The sequence below is a fragment of the Hyperoodon ampullatus genome (genome assembly GCF_949752795.1).
Source record: "Hyperoodon ampullatus genome assembly, chromosome: 1".
Classification (NCBI taxonomy): Eukaryota; Metazoa; Chordata; class Mammalia; order Artiodactyla; family Ziphiidae; genus Hyperoodon; species Hyperoodon ampullatus.
In genome coordinates this window covers 158084344-158104468 of record NC_136914.1, presented here as the reverse complement: position 1 = coordinate 158104468, position 20125 = coordinate 158084344, and the positions used below count along the sequence as shown (strand labels likewise).

The 20125-nt window shown below is 36.4% G+C and overlaps 1 protein-coding gene across 3 annotated transcripts in view; it reads right to left on the bottom strand.

Moving 5' to 3' along the window:
* Positions 1 to 20125, bottom strand: part of TBCK (TBC1 domain containing kinase) — a gene marked incomplete at its 5' end in the record, with an annotated part of 227688 nt that overhangs the window by 146941 nt on the left and 60622 nt on the right. For all 3 annotated transcript variants that reach the window (XM_079700269.1, XM_079700270.1, XM_079700271.1), the window contains 5 exons: positions 13283 to 13366; positions 14790 to 14840; positions 16458 to 16584; positions 17109 to 17171; positions 18850 to 18948. In XM_079700269.1, coding sequence (XP_079556395.1) covers positions 13283 to 13366; positions 14790 to 14840; positions 16458 to 16584; positions 17109 to 17171; positions 18850 to 18948 — 424 coding nt within the window. The remainder of the gene's footprint in view (positions 1 to 13282; positions 13367 to 14789; positions 14841 to 16457; positions 16585 to 17108; positions 17172 to 18849; positions 18949 to 20125) is intronic.

Here is a 20125-nt window from a genome sequence, read left to right as displayed (position 1 = left end):
AGCTATTTTACTGCAAATGAACCCCAATTAGATTATTTCCCATTATGAAGTTTGACAGCTATAAAATTTGGCTTACTGTCTAAAGCCACAAGAATAAGCACCAACCTTTATGTCTAAATGGGAAGAGGGGGTTTCAAAAGAAGAGAAAGGAAAGAGAAAGGTAATTTTTAGGGCTATATTTGTGAATCATTTTATGTTTTGCTCACATACCCTGCTCTAGTAAAAAAAAATCTACAAGCAGCTTACTTAATAGACCTTGGAAGATTTCTAGTAATGGTAGAACATTTTCTGTCTCAGGAAATATCTCCTTAGTCACATGATGCAAGACATTTTTGAAAATGCTCAATGTATTTCCTACTACCTTTCAATATCCTATCATTAAAGTCATCCATGACAAAGATGTACATTAAACTGGAAATATGCAATGTACTGTTTTACCAAATATATAACCCTTAGAGTGAAGTTGCATACTCTCCTTCTCTCTTTGCTACTGTTGGATGAGAAAGGAGATTTATATTATATTCCCATCTGACAACTGGACTTCAGACTTTGATGCCTGTCTTCCTTTCTCTCCCTAAAAGACTTATTGAATGTCTATGTGTAGCGGGACCATACATCCTAGTTTACCTGGGAGAGTCCCAATTGCCAACGGTAGACTCAGTGTCTGGTGCATTTAGTGCCCCTTCAACCCTCAAAAATATCACTATTTAGGGCTTCCCTGGGCAGTGGTTGAGAGTCCGCATGCCGATGCAGGGGACACGGATTCGTGCCCCGGTCCGGGAAGATCCCACATGCCACAGAGCAGCTGGGCCCGTGAGCCATGGCCGCTGAGCCTGCGCGTCCGGAGCCTGTGCTCCGCAATGGGAGAGGCCACAACAGTGAGAGGCCCGCGTACCGCAAAAAAAAAAAAAAAAAAAAAATCACTATTTAGTTATATATTCATCCTAGCTATGTGTGGCACTACATTAAATGCTAGGGACATTACAGTGAAGAAGATACTTCCCTTGCCCTCAAAGGATTTATAAACATATACAAGTAAACAAAAAATTGGAGAAATTTTCCCAATTTTATTTCCCAAGTTTATATGGTGCTTCCCTCTATCTTTCCCTTTCTGACTTCCACATCTTCTAATGGTTCAAGTGTGACTATGCCTTGGTTTTATAAACAGTGTAACAATATGCTAAATGTTGTGGTGAAATTCCAGTGGCCGTTTTGGTGAACACCACACATAGTACAGTGACTTCAAACAACAGTTTAAATGTTTTATAGGCCAGTTTTCTGGGTTGTTTCTTTCTTAAGTGCAAAACGACATTAAGGTATAGTTGGATTTTCCATGAAGGATTGATTAGTTTCCATCCTTAATAACTAAGTGGCTGCCTCTCTTCACTGGCCTGAACCTGCCTTTTTTCCTCTTCAATACCTTAAAGTATGTCTGTCTTGCAAGTTATAACCCTGTTTTCCTATATCACTGAAACTCTAATCAATCTATCCCTTTCAAATCCCTCCATTTTCTTCAATCCAACTGGCACTATAAGGTTCTGAATCTAAGAGTAATTTTAATAATCGTAGATAATCTTAGGGGGACAACCCTGGGTTGTTTAATCAGTTTATTTATTTATTTATTTATTTTGTGGTACGTGGGCCTCTCACTGTTGTGGCCTCTCCCGTTGCGGAGCACAGGCTCCGGATGCGCAGGCTCAGCGGCCATGGCTCACGGGCCCAGCCGCTCCGCGGCATATGGGATCCTCCCGGACCGGGGCACGAACCCGTATCCCCTGCATCGGCAGGCGGACTCTCAACCACTGCGCCACCAGGGAGGCCCCAGTTTATTATTTTTTAAAGTTCCTATGTGTTGGTACTTTATCAACTCGATGGTAAATTTGCTGGGGACAATTTGATAGTGCCAAAAATGATTATGAATATTCAGTTCAGCAGAAGTACTTAAATTTATTATCTTCTTAAAAATGTCTGCAGGTAATAAGTTAATAGAACCATGGTTAAAAAACAAAACAGAACAGGACATCTTGACTAAATAGATAATTTTTCTCTCTTCTGTAAGAGGCAAAGCATTGAGTCTTATAAGCATATAAATACTCTATTTTATGAAAAACTTTAAAATAAAGAAGTTTAAAGTTCTATTAGAGTAAAATTTTAAAAACACATTTTGGGACTTCCCTGGTGGCGCAGTGGTTAAGAATCCACCTGCCAATGCAGGGGACATGGGTTCGAGCCCTGGTCCAGGAAGATCCCACACGCTGTGGTGCAACTAAGCCCATGTACCACAACTAGTGAGCCTGCACTCTAGAGCCCGTGAGCCACAATTACTGAGCCCGCCTGCCACAACTACTGAAGCCCAAGCGCCTAGAGCCTGTGCTCTGCAATAAGAGAAGCCACTGCAATGAGAAGCCCACACACCGCATCAAAGAGTAGCCCCTGCTTGCCTCAACTAGAGAAAGCCTGTGGGCAGCAACAAAGACCCAACACACCCAAAAACAAATAATAAATACATTTATAAAAAATAAAAACACGTTTTCAAAGATTTAATGTTGCTATTGAATATAGAAACTTGTCATCTCAGTAGAGACAATTAAATGACTAAATGAATATGCACTATTACAATTAGCTGTTGAATTGATTGGTTTCATATGACACAGGAGTTTTCCAAAAGTATGGGAAACAAAGTGTGTACGTGATATTTATGCTAATCAAAATCAATGTTATTTTGAAGTTTAAAGCTTAAAACACCATAAAACACAGGGGGACGGGAGGACAATCAAAGAGGGAAACCAATAAAATGAGAACTGAGTATTTCTAATTCCAAGCCTAAAATACACATTTTGAAGAAGAATAAATCATTGCTCTTCCATAAACTTTGGCAACCAATAATCACTGTACTGTTTCAGCTCATTCTTTAGCTCTCCATCCCTCTTTCTCTGGCTCCATGGACCAGATTTGACTACTGGCTGTTTTATCAATCCATTTTGCACTTTTTTTTTTTTTTTTTACCTCAGTTCTTTTCCTTGTCCTCTGTCTTCACAATGTCTTTCTCCCTTTCACCAAGCAAATTCCTGCTCAAATTTCAAGTTCATCAATAAGTATCCTGTCTCTTATGAAACCTTTCCAGACATGCCATTTCTTTCCTTTGCCACCAAAAATAAAGTTAAAAAATCAAAATAACCTCACCCCACTTCTTCCTCTGTGCTAATTCAGTAATAAGTATACTTATTTCATTGACTTATAAGTAGTTGTTTTCACATTTATTTCCTATATTTGGCTATGAAATCCCTTGGAAAAAGACTGAATATTAAAGTACATTACTGGTTAATCAATCAAGCTAAATATGAGTCTTTTTGGCCTTTCTGACCAATCTCTCCAAATTTGTGCTGTGTACACTGTGGTTTCTCTTGTATTTCCATATATGAAACAAGATATGGTCTTGCTTATTTGTATAATAAGCCTTTTCAAAGTGTACTAAAGAAGTTCATAGTTAAAAAGTATGAAAACTCATCTTTTTCAACATATATCTATTTGAAATATGAAACAATTTATGGAGAAATGAAACTTTTTAGAGGTTAAAAATAGGAATCTCTACAGAACCAATATAGAAGTTAATGTAATGGAAGCTATCCAACATGGCCCTGTAAGAGCTGGCCATCTAGTGAGGCACCATCCAGCCATCTCATAAATAACATAACCAACTCATTTTATAAGTCCTATTTTAATTGTTTTTCTAAGAATTCTCCAAATATCTTCATCTTTCTTAAAACACAGGAATCTAGCTAAGCACTATGTTTGTAGAGGCCTGACAAATTTGGAAAAAGATTATTTCCAGGCTTTCATATATGAAAGTTCAGTTAATACTACAGGTTCATGTTTGTTTTTCCAAAAAAAAAAAAAAAGCTAAGACCATTTTATATATTGTGATCTATATTAAAGGCAATGATTCCATCAGACAAAAAGGGTGCATATATTTTTCCTTTTAAATGTATCTTTTATACATTAGAGCTGTGGCTATGTATCATATAGCATGCTATTACTCTATTTCAAAGTAATTTAAGGTGAGACATAGAAAGTGGATTCTGGTAAGATATGCTTAGGAGTATTTTGCTCAAATGTTTTATTATAGTCAAAATTATTTTATTATAGTCAAAACTATTTGAAAAGCACATTTAATATATTACAGACATTTTACTGTAAACACGATCCTTGTAAAAGTTATATGGAATATTTTATAATGTGGTATATATTATAAATGAACACTATAAACTGTATTATTGAGAAAAATACAAATAAGCCCTATGGCACTTTTTTTAAAACCAAACGAGTTTAAAATTTTGACTGTTCTTTCTATAAAAACTGAAGAATACATTTAATAAAAAGATACAGTATTATTCTAAAAATTGTCTTGTTAAAAATATCTAAAAATTATGAGTCTTAAAATTTCTAGTGACATTTCACTGACTCCACACATTTAACCTACAAACTACAAATACTAACTCTGAATCACAGCAAATGGGAAGAGAATTTGATTTATTCAACTCTTACGGAGAAAACAGAAGTGCTGTTTAATCCTTTTTTAAAAAAATTTTAAATTTAATTTTATTTTTTTATGCAGCAGGTTCTTATTAGTCACCAATTTTACACACATCAATATATACATGTCAATCCCCATCACCCAAGTCATCACACCACCCCCACCACCTCCCCGTGGCTTTCACCCCTTGGTGTCCATACCTTTGTTCTCTACATCTGTGTCTCAATTTCTGCCCTGTAAACCAGTTCATGTGTACCATTTTTCTAGGTTCCACATACACTTGTTAATATACGATATTGGTTTTTCTCTTTCTGACTTACTTCACTCTGTATGACAGTTTCTAGATCCATCCATGTCTCAACAAATGACTCAATTTTGTTCCTTTTTATGGCTGAGTTATATTCCACTGTATATATGTACCACATCTTCTTTACCCATTTGTCTGTCAATGGGCATTTAGGTTGCTTCCATGACCTGGCTATTGTAAATAGTGCTGCACTGAACATTGGGGTGCATGTGTCTATTTGAATTATGGTTTTCTCTGGGTATATGCCCAGTAGTGGGATTGCTGGATCATATGGTAATTCTATTTTTAGTTTTTTAAGGAATCTCCATACTGTTCTCTATAGTGGCTGTATCAATTTACATTCCCAGCAACAGTGCAAGAGGGTTCCCTTTTCTCCACACCCTCTCCAGCATTTGTTGCTTGAAGATTTTCTGATGATGCCCATTATAACTGGTGTGAGGTAATACCTCACTGTAGTTTTGATTTGCATTTCTCTAATAATTAGGGTTGTTGAGCAGCTTTTCATGTGCTTCTTGGCCCTCTGTATGTCTTCTTTGCAGAAACACCTATTTAGCTCTTCTGCCCATTTTTGGATTGGGTTGTTTATTTCTTTAATATTGAGCTGCATGAGCTGCTTAAATATTTTGGAGATAAATCCTTTGTCTGTTGATTCATTTGCAAATACTTTCTCCCATTCTGAGGGTTGTTTTTTCGTCTTGTTTACAGTTTCCTTTGTTGTGCAAAAGCTTTTAAGTTTCATTAGGTCCCATTTGTTTATTTGTGTTTTCATTTCCATTACTCTAGGAGGTGGATCAAAAAAGATCTTGCTGTGATTTATGTCACAGTGTTCTTCCTATGTTTTCCTCTAAGGGTTTTATAGTGTCCGGGCTTACATCTAGGTCTTTAATCCATTTTGAGTTTATTTTTGTGTATGGTGTTAGGGAGTATTCTAATTTCATTCTTTTACAAGTAGCTGTTCAGTTTTCCCAGCACCACTTATTGAAGAGACTATCTTTTCTCCATTGTATACCCTTGCCTCCTTTGTCATAGATTAGTTAACCACAGGTGAGTGGGTTTATCTCTGGGCTTTCTATCTTGTTCCATTGATCTATCTTTCTGTTTTTGTGCCAGTACCATATTGTCTTGATTACTGTAGCTTTGTAGTATAGTCTGAACTCAGGGAGTCTGATTTCGCCAGCTCCGTTTTTTTCCCTCAAGACTGCTTTAGCTATTCAGGGTCTTTTGTGTCTCCATACAAATTTTAAGATTTTTTGTTCTAGTTCCGTAAAAAATGCCACTGGTAATTTGATAGGGATTGCATTGAATCGGTAGATTGCTTTGGGTAGTATAGTCATTTTCACAATATTGATTCTTCCAATCCAAGAACATGGTATATCTCTCTATCTGTTGGTATCATCTTTAATTCCTTTCATCAGTGTCTTATAGTTTTCTGCATACAGTACTTTTGTCCCCCTAGGTAGGTTTATTCCTAGGTATTTTATTCTTTTTGTTGCAATGGTAAATAGGAGTGTTTCCTTAATTTCTCATTCAGATAATGCATCATTAGTGTATAGGAATGCAAGGGATTTCTGTGCATTAATTTTGTATGCTGCAACTTTACCAAATTCATTGATTAGCTCTAGTAGTTTTCTGGTGGCATTTTTTAGGACTCTCTATGTATAGTATCATGTCATCTGCAATCAGTGACAGTTTTACTTTTTCTTTTCCAATTTCTATTCCTTTTATTTCTTTTTCTTCTCTGGTTGCCGTGGCTAGGACTTCCAAAACTATGTTGAATAACAGTGGTGAGAGTGGACATCCTTGTCTCGTTCCTGATCTTAGAGGAAATGCTTCCAGTTTTTCACCATTGAGAATAATGTTTGCTGTGGGTTTGTCATATATGGCCTTTATTATGTTGAGGTAGGTTCCCTCTATGCCCACTTTCTGGAGAGTTTTTATCATAAATTGGCATTGAATTCTGTCAAAAGCTTTTTCTGCAACTATTGAGATGATCGTATGGTTTTTATTCTTCAATTTATTAATATGGTGTATCACATTGATTAATTTGCATACACTGAAGAATCCTTGAATCCCTGGGATAAATACCACTTGAGTGCATGATCCTCTTAATGTGCTGTTGGACTCTGTTTGTTAGTATTTTGTTGAGGATTTTTGCATCTATATTCATCAGTGATATTGGTCTGTAATTTTCTTTTTTGTGGTATCTTTGTCTGATTTTGGTATCAGGGTGATGGTGGCCTCATAGAATGAGTTTGGGAGTGTTCCTTCCTCTGCAATTTTTTGGAAGAGTTTGAGAAGGATGGGTGTTAGCTCTTCCCTAAATGTTTGATAGAATTCACCTGTCAAGCCATCTGGTCCTGGACTTTTGTTTGCTGGAAGATTTTTTTTTTGTTTTTTTTGTTGCTGTACGCGGGCCTCTCACCGCTGCAGCCTCTCCTGCTGCGGAGCACAGGCTCCAGACGCGCAGGCTCAGCGGCCATGACTCACGGGCCCAGCCGCTCCGCGGCATGTGGGATCCTCCCGGACCAGGGCACGAACCCATGTCCCCCGCACCGGCAGGCGGGCTCTCAACCACTGCGCCACCAGGGAAGCCCTGTTGGAAGATTTTTTTTTTTTTTTTTTTTTTTGCAGTACGCGGGCCTCTCACTGCTGTGGCCTCTCCCGTTGCGGAGCACAGGCTCCGGACGCGCAGGCTCAGCGGCCATGGCTCACGGGCCCAGCCGCTCCGCGGCATGTGGGAACTTCCCGGACCGGGGCACGAACCCGTGTCCCCTGCATCGGCAGGCGGACTCTCAACCACTGCGCCACCAGGGAAGCCCCTGTTGGAAGATTTTTAATCACAGTTTCAATTTCATTACTTGTGATTGGTCTGTTCATATTTCCTATTTTTTCCTGGTTCAGTCTTGGAAGGTTATACCTTTCTAAGGATTTGTCCATTTCTTCTAGGTTGTCCATTTTATTGGCATAGAGTTGCTTGTAGTAGTCTCTTAGGATGAGTTGTATTTCTGCGGTGTCTGTTGTAACTTTTCCTTTTTCATTTCTAATTTTATTGATTTGAGTCATCTCCCTCTTTTTCTTGATGAGTCTGGCTAATGGTTTATCAATTTTGTTTATCTTCTCAAAGAACCAGCTGTTAGTTTTATTGATCATAGCTATTTTTTTCTTTATTTCTATTTCATTTATTTCTGCTCTGATCATTATGATTTCTTTCCTTCTGCTAACTTTGGGTTTTGTTTGTTCTTCTTTCTCTAGTTCCTTTAGGTTCAAGGTTAGATTGTTTATTTGATATTTTTCTTTTTTCTTGAGGTAGGCTTGTATAGCTATAAACTTCCCTCTTAAAACTGCTTTTGCTGCATCCCATAGGTTTTGGATCGTCGTGTTTTCATTGTCATTTGTCTCTAGGTATTTTTTTATTTCCTCCTTGATTTCTTCAGTGATCTCTTGGTTATTTAGTCACGTATTGTTTAGCCTCCATGTGTTTGTGTTTCTAACGTTTTTTTCCCTGTAATTCATTTCTAATCTCATAGCGTTGTGGTCAGAAAAGATGCTTGTTATGATTTCAATTTTCTTAAATTTACTGAGGCTTGATCTGTGACCCAAGATGTGATCTATCCTGGAGAATTCTGTGTGCACTTGAGAAGAAAGTGTAATCTGCTGTTTTTGTTTGGAATGTCCTATAAATATCAATTAAATCTATGTGGTCTATTGTGTCATTTAAAGCTTGTGTTTCCTTATTATTTTCTGTCTGCATGATCTGTCCATTGGTGTAAGTGAGGTGTTAAAGTCCCCCACTATTACTGTCAATTTCCTGTTTTATAGCTGTTAGCATTTGCCTTATGTATTGAGGTGCTCCTATGTTGGGTGCATATATATTTATAATTGTTATATCCTCTTTTTTGGTTGATCCCTTGATCATTATGTAGTGTCCTTCCTTATCTCTTGTAACAGTCTTCATTTCAAAGTCTATTTTATCTGTTACGAGTATTGCTACTCCCCCTTTCTTCTGATTTCCTTTTGCATGGAATATCTTTTTCCATCCCTTCACTTTCATCTGTATGTGTCCCTAGGTTTGAATTGGGTCTCTTGTAGACAGCATATATATGGTTCTTGTTTTTGTATCCATTCAGTGAGCCTGTGTCTTTTGGTTGGAGCATTTAATCCATTCATGTTTAAGGTAATTATCAATATGTACGTTCCTATTACCATTTTCTTAATTGTTTTGTTTTTGTTTTTGTAGGTCCTTTTCTTCTCTTGTGTTTCCCACTTAGATAAGTTCCTTTAGCATTTGTTGTAGAGCTGGTTTGGTGGTGGTGAATTCTCTTAGCTTTTGCTTCTCTGTAAAGCTTTTGATTTCTCCATCAAAGCTGAATGAGATCCTTGCCAGGTAGAGTAATCTTGGTTGTAGGTTCTTCCCTTTCATCACTTTTAAGTATATCATGCCACTCCCTTCTGGCTTGTAGAGTTTCTGCTGAGAAATCAGCTATTAACGTTATGGGAGTTCGCTTGTATGTTATTTGTCATTTTTCCCTTGCTGCTTTCAATAATTTTTCTTTGTCTTTAATTTTTGCCAATTTGATTACTATGTGTCTCGTTGTGTTTCTGTTTGGGTTTATCCTGTATGGGACTCTCTGTGCTTCCTGGACTTGGGTGGCTATTTCCTTTCCCATGTTAGGGAAGTTTTTGACTATAATCTCTTCAAATATTTTCTCGGGTCCTTTCTCTCTCTCTTTTCCTTCTGGGACCCCTATAATGTGAATGTTGTTACATTTAATGTTGTCCCAGAGGTCTCTTAGGCTGTCTTCATTTCTTTTCATTCTTTTTTCTTCATTCTGTTCTGCAGCAGTGAATTCCACCAGTCTGTCTTCCAGGTCACTTATCCGTTCTTCTGCCTCAGTTATTCTGCTATTGATTCCTTCTAGTGTAGTTTTCATTTCAGTTATTGTATTGTTCATCTCTGTTTGTTTGTTCTTTAATTCTTCTAGGTCTTTGTTAAACATTTCTTGCATCTTCTTGATCTTTGCCTCCATTGTTTTTCCGAGGTCCTGGATCATCTTCACTATCATTATTCTGAATTCTTTTTCTGGAAGGTTGCCTACCTCCACTTCATTTAGTTGTTTTTCTGGGGTTTTATCTTGTTCCTTCATCTGGTACATAACCCTCTGCCTTTTCATCTTATCTTTCTGTGAATGTGGTTTTTGTTCCACAGGCTGCAGAATTCTAGTTCTTTTTGCTTCTGCTATCTGCCCTCTGGAGGATAAGGTTATCTAAGAGGCTTGTGTAAGTTTCCTGATGGGAGGGACTGGTGGTGGGTACAGCTGACTGCTGCTCTGGTGGGCAGAGCTCAGTAAAACTTTAATCCACTTAACTGTTGATGGGTGGGGCTGGGTTCCCTCTCTGTTGGTTGTTTGGCCTGAGGCAACCCAACACTGGAGCCTACTTGGGCTCTTTGGTGGGGCTAATGACAGACTCTGGGAGGGCTCACGCCAAGAAGTACTTCCCAGAACTTCTGCTGCCAGTGTCCTTGTCCCTAAGGTTAGCCACAGGCACACCCCGCCTCTGCAGGAGACCCTCGAACACTAGCAGGTAGGTCTCGTTTTGTCTACCCTGGGGTCACTGCTCCTTCCCCTGAGTCCTGATGCACACACTACTTTGTGTGTTCCCTCCAAGAGTGGAGTCTCTGTTTCTCCCAGTCCTGTCGAAGTCCTGCAATCAAATCCCACTAGTCTTCAAAGTCTGATTCTCTAGGAATTCCTCCTCCCGTTGCCAGATCCCCAGGTTGGGAAGCCTGACGTGGAGCTCAGAACCTTCACTCCAGTGGGTGGACTTCTGTGGTATAAGTGTTCTCCAGTCTGTGAGTCATCTACCCAGCAGTTATGGGATTTGATTTTACTGTGATTGCGCCCCTCCTACCGTCTCATTGTGGCTTCTCCTTTGTCTTTGGATGTGGGGTATCTTATTTGGTTAGTTCTAGTGTATTCCTGTCGATGACTGCCCAGCAGCTAGTTGTGATTCTGGTGTTCTCACAAGAGGGAGTGAGAGCATGTCCTTCTACTCCGCCATCTTGGTTCCTCTCTTCATGTTAGCTTTAAAAATAACAGCATTATACTGCTGTCTTATGTTTAACTGAGGATTAAGGAATCACCTTTTGTGTTGCACAAATACTAACCTGACTAGTTTCTACCTTCAATCTTGTCAGTTTGTCTTTGGTGACTTTTTGACATATTTTGCACTGAATAGCCCCCGAAATCTCCTGGTATCATCCAAGGTATTATTAAATCTGTTCATTTTGGTATTATGGTATCTTAGAATACACTGTCAACTCTATAATAAACATTACTGATAAAGGATAGTAAGAAAACTATGAATAAGTATGGAACAGATCCTTATTAAGATATAAGGTATACACTTACAGAACACCAATTAATAAATTTTTGGAAGATGATATTACATGACTTGAAGTTGGATGGCTTTACTAAATTAACCTACAAGCAAAAGGTAAGTTCCTTCCTAAAAAATATACTTGTTCTTAATTATAAGAAATCAAAACAAAAAGTTGTTGCCCTCTTAAAAAAAACATTATTAAGTTAATCCCAACTATATATAAGTCCACATCCTAGGAATGTACAGGGACTTGGGTATATCCATTTTAGGCCAAATCATTTCAATATACAAAAACAAATCAGTAGAAATTACATTTCAAAACTAACATAGAGACAATGGATCATTACTTCAATTTCTAGCACCCATCTATGTGGTAGACATAGAGAACCATGAAAGATCACATGCCTCGATGTGTTTGTAAACACAAACACTAAGTTTTTTAAAAGAATTTAAATATTTTTCTCTATATACCAATGTAAACGATGATGGAAAAATTGTATGTGTTGCACTATTTATCCATATTCTTTTCCTCTTATTTTCAGTCTCTATCTTTTTAATTTACATTTTCCTTTCTAATTATTTTTTCATTATATTGACCTCTGGTACTCTAGTTTTATACTCATTTCTAACTAAGTAAAAATATTGCTAATTGAGACCCCACTTACTCAGAATTTTTGATAAATCAGACACAGCTTGTAGTTTTCCTGCTTTATCTATTCAAATTGAGTGAATTATATGAAACCAAAATGACACAGGTATAAATAAACACAGCATCAGCTTTAAGTTGTTTAAAGTTTAATAGAATTAATAAGATATACATATAAGTAAAAAAGTCTAAATGAAGGGGGTGTTGGATAAGTTTCATAAAAATGGTAAATGGGGAGACTGCAACCAGCTTTGTAGTCTGGTCCAAAAGAAATACAAAACTATGAGAAAATTCCCTGTCCTTAAAACATTAAAATCTTCTTGAAAATATAAGACATAAAATGATATATAATACCATGACAATAATTACTTTATCAAAAAATTGTAATAATGGTAATAAAAATAGTAATAGTAGTAAAAATAACAATATAGTAATAATTATTGTTATTGAAATGAATGTTTTTATGTGCTAGGTATTTACATATCTTATAATACTTAAACTTTACAACAATTTTTATTTCAGATATGAGGAACATTATACCTAGCCAACTTAAATTATTTGTTTAAGACTCACAATAAGTAATGAAACTTAAAACAGTTTGTCTGATTCACAAGTGTTTATTATTAAACTTCTGCTACACTACTTTCAAAAATGAGCTCAAAAAATTATATAAAAGTTTGAATGTGGCTGAAGTAGTCCTGAAAGAATTCACAGATGGGTTATGCTACGTCTTGAACTCTGAAGGACGAGGTATCTTTTAGGAAAGAAAAGAAAGTGGGAGGATATTTTGGGTGATCAAGCATGAATAAGATGAATGAGAAGTGTTTTTAATATTCTATTTACTTACACAATTAAACACTGTTTAAGCTTTTTACTAATTCATGGTAGGCTTGATCCATGGTGAAGCTTTTTGTGGGCAATGTTAATACTGAGAGAAACAAACAGCTGGACTTTTATTTTCCTAAACTGGCATGACTGAATTTGAACCAAACTGAGATTAGATATTAAACAGTCATTAGAAAAATACCATAATTCTTTCTGGACTTGGAGAAGAGACTAAACTTAATGATCTCTTCACGTGTTTTAGTGATAGACTGTCACCATTTTTTTTTTTTTTTTTTGCGGTATGTGGGCCTCTCACTGTTGTGGCCTCTCCCATTGCGGAGCACAAGCTCCAGATGCACAGGCTCAGCGGCCATGGCTCACGGGCCCAGCCGCTTGGCGGCATGTGGGGTCTTCCCAGACCGGGGCACGAACCCGTGTCCCCTGCATCAGCAGGCGGACTCTCAACCACTGCGCCACCAGGGAAGCCCTGTCACCATATTTTATTGGGTCAATCATAAATTTAACTGAGTATTGGTCACTTTTGATGTAAGTGCTTACCTATAAAAGGCAAAGAAACACATTTTCTTACCTTGTATTACATGCGAGTTGTCTTTCAAGAAGAAGTTATACAGGTACTTGGGGATAAAAGCAGACATACAGGCATAAGCCAAGGCTAAGAAAGAGTAAGGCAAATATAACAAATTAGTTAATGAGGTAAAAGATCAGCAGTCATTCACTCACTTAGCACACATTCCTTGAATCTATTTTTAAACAAGAGTTATGTTAATAACTGATGGAAGCACAAAATTTAAGGGCAAAAACCCTGTACCATTTAAAACAGAAAATATTTTGGACAACAGAAGATAACCACCTTAGAAACTTTTCAGTTTCAAACTACTGCAGCAGCAAAAAAAAAAAAAACCCCAAACAAACAAAAAACCCCCAAAACAAAAATAAACAACAAACAAAAAAGCCAACTACTGCAGCAGTCATTATCCTACAAGAATAAAAACCTTTTTAATCAGAACTTTATGCGTTTTTAAAATCTCTAAACATAATTATTATTAATGAGCTATATAAACCTCAAGATCACTAATTTTTGTTGATGCAAAGAGCCTGAGAACTTTGGATTTAGAAACACTAGCCATAAATTGTTCTTTCAAACACAGATCCCGTACTATTTTTGGATCAGTATGTGTGATAATGAGCTCTGCTTAACTAAACACAAGAAAACCTAGTCTAAAGACTAATATCAGAGAACAGGCATTTAAAAAAGTATTCAAATAGTGAAATTTTAGTTTGCTGGGATTATGCTATTGCTACTCAAATTCCAGAAATCTATGCAAATTCTGATATGAAATAGAATTTGAAGAAATGGAGATTCTGAGATTGAGGCTTCTAAGGATTCATACTATATATTGTAACACTCTCTATATGTGATATCATTAGAGATATTCAGAATAAATATTCAAATATTTATTGAAAAACCTACTATAAAAGGCATTATATGAGGTAACAGAAAACAAAAAAAAAACCCTTGTCATTTAAAAAAGCCACTAAACAAAAAAAGGGTTGCTATATTAGCATATAAATAACTATAATATGAAACATACAGAAGATAAATTTCTGGAAGTACAAAGTGCTATATGGATTCAAGAGGGTAAGAAAAGTTTTCATTAAGGGGGTAGTGGCTTAAAAAATAAAAGGAGGCAGTGGTTGAAATAAAAGTCTCTAGAGGATACAGTATCAATGTTTTCTTTACAAATTGTTTAGAAAGTATATATAGACTAAAACTAATCGCTAAAAAACTCAGAATTTTCTCCAAAGTTTCATAAAAATAGTCACCAAAGTAGATGAATGTATTTAGAATAATCCATCAGGTTCTCCCTAAATCTCTAGTCATAGCTGAAACTCTCCAGTAATAAATTAATCCTTGACATTCTCTAAAATGAGTCTAATAATTATTTTACAGAAATTTACAGTATCTACTAGGAAGAGAGCAAGAACCTTACAATGAAAATAAAAAACTTTCACGTTTGATTAAAATATTTTAAAATAATATGTACAATAATTATATAAATGATAAATAGGCTTACCTTCATTATTGAAATTTAAATAGAGAAATGGAGCACAAAGTGAGTCAAGACCTGATGGAGAGAAGTTGGGGAAAGAATTCAAATAAACTTAATCCAACAGAATTGTAGACATATACCTTATTCAGTTCTCTGCACTACTTCTATATAGATTAAGCATTGTATGTATTACCATTCAGAAATATATTACATCATGGGTTATTGTGAGGAGTAACTGATGGTGACTGGCACATAGTAAATGTCCAAAATAAACCAACCATTATTATTATCAAGGTTATTATGAGTTGAACAGAGAAATATAGTAATAGAAAAATGTAAAAATGATAGAAGGCTTGCATGTAGTCCCTGACTGTGTGATCTTGGCAATCACTTAACTCCAGACAGGTTTCCTTATCTAGGAGATGAAAATTTTTTTTTTTTTTTTTTTTTTGCGGTACGCAGGCCTCCCACTGCTGTGGCCTCTCCCGTTGTGGAGCATAGGCTCCAGACGCACAGGCTCAGCGGCCATGGCTCTGAGCCCAGCCGCTCCGTGGCATGTGGGATCCCCCCGGACCGGGGCACGAACCCATGTCCCCTGCATCGGCAGGCGGACTCCCAACCACTGTGCCACCAGGGAAGCCCCCTAGGAGATGAAAATTTGTCTTACATGTTTCTCTGGGATGATGAAACAAATTCTTTAAAAAATTGTAGGGCTTCCCTGGTGGCGCAGTGGTTGAGAGTCCGCCTGCCGATGCAGGAGACACGGGTTCGTGCCCCGGTCCGGGAAGATCCCACATGCCGCCGAGCGGCTGGGCCCATGAGCCATGGCCACTGAGCCTGGGTGTCCGGAGCCTGTGCTCCGCAATGGGAGAGGCCACAACAGTGAGAGGCCCGCGTACCGCAAAAAAAAAAAAATTGTGAAGTAAAATACAAATACATGACATATTTCTTTTATTGATAATAATGCTGTTCATACACTGTCATGTTAAAAGAATGTATATAAATTTATCTATAACTGTTAGAACTCTAAAATGAACAGAGCTAGGAAAAATAATAGCTTCATTTTCAGGTTTGGCCAGAAATAGACACGGAATTGAAATATAAGCACTACTACAACAAATTCAAAAATAAGACTAGGTGGAATGGGTTTCTCCTTCATGAATTTATCAATGACCATAAAAATAGTAATGAGGAAAGCCACAAATCAAGGATATGGAGCATTAAATATATTTTTTTTAAAAGAGAGAAAAAAATGAGAAGTTCAGGGTGATATCCTATTCCCCAATTCCCAATAACCATGATAAGCATAAGCTGTAAATCATTAAATGCCAAAATATACACTTGCCCCAAATTATTTATGGTACAAAATTATTTTTATTATTTGCATAAGTATTGAAAAATGTATTCACAAAGATTACAATAGCACAAAATATTCTTTATACTTTCCTAATCAGCATGATGGCAAGTTGTCTCATTAAATGTCTTGCATTTAAATAATATTCATTAGACATTTAGACAAAGGTAAAAAAAAAGTTCTCATATAAACCTCTCAAAAAATGGAGCATAGCTTTAGTATTGACTTTTCTCAAAGCCAAGGATATTTTGATATTTTGTTTTGATTTTAAAAATTGTCAGTCATGCAACATGTTCCTAACACTTCAAAAAGTATCTTAGTAATAGGGAAAAATTTACCTTGCCAATACACAAGATCAGGATGAGACACGACCCAGGCTTTTAATACACGCCTAAATTTTGCATGACCTTCTGGTGATGACAGCAGTTCATCATACTGATGACAACGAGGAATATCCACTTCAATCTGTAAAACAGCCAAACAATAAGGTAAAACTATAATGGACTGATCTCCAATAAATCCCAAGATAAGGAAAAGGAGAAATTGTATTATGAAATTCAGAATAGGCAACCTATATAATCGTGGTGTCTGAAGTTTTTGAATTTTATACTAATCCACTGGAAACACCAAAAAGTTGTAAGTATACGTAAACAAGGAAAGCAGACCATTTCTTTTGAAAAGGTATGTATTAATTTAGTTTTAAAAAAACCTTCCTTTACAATCTGGTCTAAATAAAGGACAAATTGTTCAGACAAAAAAGTACATTATTAGGAAAAGTTACTTGGCCTAAACTCCTAAAAGGAACAGTTCTAACTCACTAATGAGTTAGAGTAGATCTTAAAGAGGTAAGAGTTATGCTTCTCTAACACCATATGCATATGATGGCTGCTGAGTATTCATAATGAAAGGAAGAAAATTCCTCATGCCTTTTTAAAATTTAAAGATTGGGCAGACTTATCTTAGGTTGTTTATGAAAATCTAAATCATACTTGTCTATCTGTAGGAATTGGAGTATCTTTATCAATTGCATCATACTTGGCATGAATAGCCCCCTGCAAAAAATAAGAGAAGATATATTACTTTATCATACCCTTAATAAATTATAAATTTAGGAAAAATCTACTTATAAATATCTATCTTTGAAAACACACCCAATTATAGATAGGCACACTCAAACCCAAAGTATACTCCTTAGAAAAATTTTCTACATCTTTGACAGTCTGTGATGAAAGTCTGAGACAATTTACCATTTTGCTAAGGCAGACATTTGAGTTAGACACACTGGAAGACAAATGTGTTGAATGAGTCATGTGGCTAACGACCATGCTTAGCCAATCTCCCAGCCTCCACAGCAACACAAAACACAGCCTTGCTGTTCTCTATTCACTGTTATCTCACGCGTAGTAAATTTCATGAAGAAATTTTTTTAAAATTCCGAGGAGGGAAGTAGGGTTCATCCACAAGAAATTTCCCTGTTAAAGTTGGTAATGGAAGCAAAAGTAAAGTGAAACTGTTTAAAGCAGTGGTAGTTCAGCACCAGGAAGCAGAAGTTTGGGATGAATTAAAGAATGGAATATCATGTAGTTATAAAATCATTAAGGGACTAAAGGGATCATTTACATTTTTCAGTTATACCATTACAGAAAGAATAACTGAATAAACCACTTCAAATGTTTGGTCAGTGTCCCAAGCATGGAACACTTCTTATTAGTCTGGTTAACCATAATGGTAGAGAAACAGCCAGGAATTTGGGGTTCAAACTCTGTGCTGTGCCAACTTCTCTGGCACATCTATTTAATGAAAGATTTGGACAACCTGACCTTGGACGTCCTCTTGAATTTTAAGCATTATATGGTTCTACAATTCTAACTATTAATGTATGATAGAACACGAGACATTCTTGTAAAGCAACCAACCAAAGTCAAAGATATTTAGAGACTCTCATCAAGGGAATCAGAAATGAAGAAAGGAAATCTTTCAACAGAGAGTTAAAAGGATTAAAAATATTTGGGGAAATTCACACACACAAAAATAGGTGATGGACATCCATAAGATGTCTGTAAGAAAATACATGAAGGCAAAATGACAAAGAAATTACAGAAAATGAAATAATCTGGCAGGATTTGGCCCATTATCATGACTGCTGTTCTCTGATAGCACTGCAAGTCACCCTACTAATTTTGTGACACCTCTCCTTTCCTCACTGCCACAGATAAGGTGTTGTAGAAGATAAAGTAGTTATTTCTCATAGCAGCATGCTTCTGGTAAGACAGATGTGCCAAAAGGCACTAAATCATTATGTTAATGATTTCTGACAAGGTTCAAATTAGAGTGGAAGATTTTTCCAAATTTAGACAGCATTAGTTATAAATGGGCAATCCAATTCCAAGATGAAAATACTTTATAAGCAGGACTATAGACTTTTACATGATATACATATATACTTTAAATATTTTGATTTTAAAATTAATAATCAAGATAATTTCTGTGAGTCCATTAAATACAACATTAAATAGAATCACTCTAACGAACCATCAATTATGTTTTTCTATTCTATCTAGTCTATTCTTTTCCTCTATTCCGTTCACTTAAAATTGCCAAATATTCTTAATGTTCATATTTTACTACATAATTTTCTAGCAACTTGAAAAGTACACATTCAGAAAGCACTTTCATTCTTTTTTTCCTACCACTATTAATCAGCTTCCAACCTTCTCTTTTCTTTTTTACCTCAACTCCCAGAAGAGCAGCCCAGGTGAAACCTCTCATAAGAGGAGGAATATCAACTCTTGCTTCTTTCCAGATTTGATTTTTTTTATATGGATAAGCCTACAGATAAAAAAAAGATATGAAAAATAGCTCAAATTACCAGTGTCATCTTTTTAGTCTAGACAGATCTCAATATACCAGTGAAAAAGTTGAAGGTGAACTGTAATACATTTCTAAGTACCTGAAATTACTTTGATGTTATTAATACATATAAATTAGCAGTGCAATGGTTCCCTATCTTCTGTAAATCTCCTATTACACAATCAAAGAGAGGAGCTGATTCTACTGATTTTAATCATTCCTCTCTATTATGTGCTCTGGGAGAATTAAGAAAGACTCATAATGAGAATAATATTACCAGTCTCATATGGGTAAAATAATGTATGCAAGGCACTTTGTAAAATATCTGGTGATATAGAAAGTATTAAACAAATATGTTATTATTATGGTTTCTTCTATATCTTTGCACATAAATTTGTCATTTTGTATTTGTATGTTAGGAGAGATTTCTAGAAGAGAATTACTAGGACAAAGGGTATGGATGTTGTTAACGCTCTTCATACATATTTTCAATTGTTTTACAGAATGTTTCTAACACCTTACACTTACTCTAAAAGAATGAGATTTCCAATCTCAATATACCTTTATTCACTTTGCTAATTCAGTATGCAAGAAAAAGTTATTTTAATTTTTTCATTCCTAGTAAGGATACACATTTTGAATTGATTTACTGACTAGTTGTATTCCTGTTGAGTTCTTTATCCATTTCTCTGTTTCGATAATAGTGCTTTTTCTTTTGGTTTTTAGGTGTTCTTTTACTTATTTGGCTGCATTGGGTCTTAGTTGCGGCACGCTGGATCTTCGTTGTGGCATGCAGGGATCTTTCGTTGTGGCACATGAACTTCTCTCTAGCTGTGGTGCACAGGCTCTAGAGCACGTGGGCTCAGCAGTTGCAGGGCACGGGCTCCACAGCGCACAGACTCAGTAGCTGTGGCATGTGGGCTCTCTAGTTGTGGCGTGCGGGCTCTAGAGTGCGCAGGCTTAGTTGCCCTGCAGCATGTGGGATCTTAGCTCCTTGACCAGGAATTGAACCCATGTCCCCTGCATTGGAAGGTGGATTCTTACCCACTGGACCACCAGGGAACTCCCCTTAGGTGTTCTTTAAATAGTATGGATATTAATATTTTGTCTAATGTGATTTTGCATAGATTTCTGCATCTTGTTTACTTTTTAATTT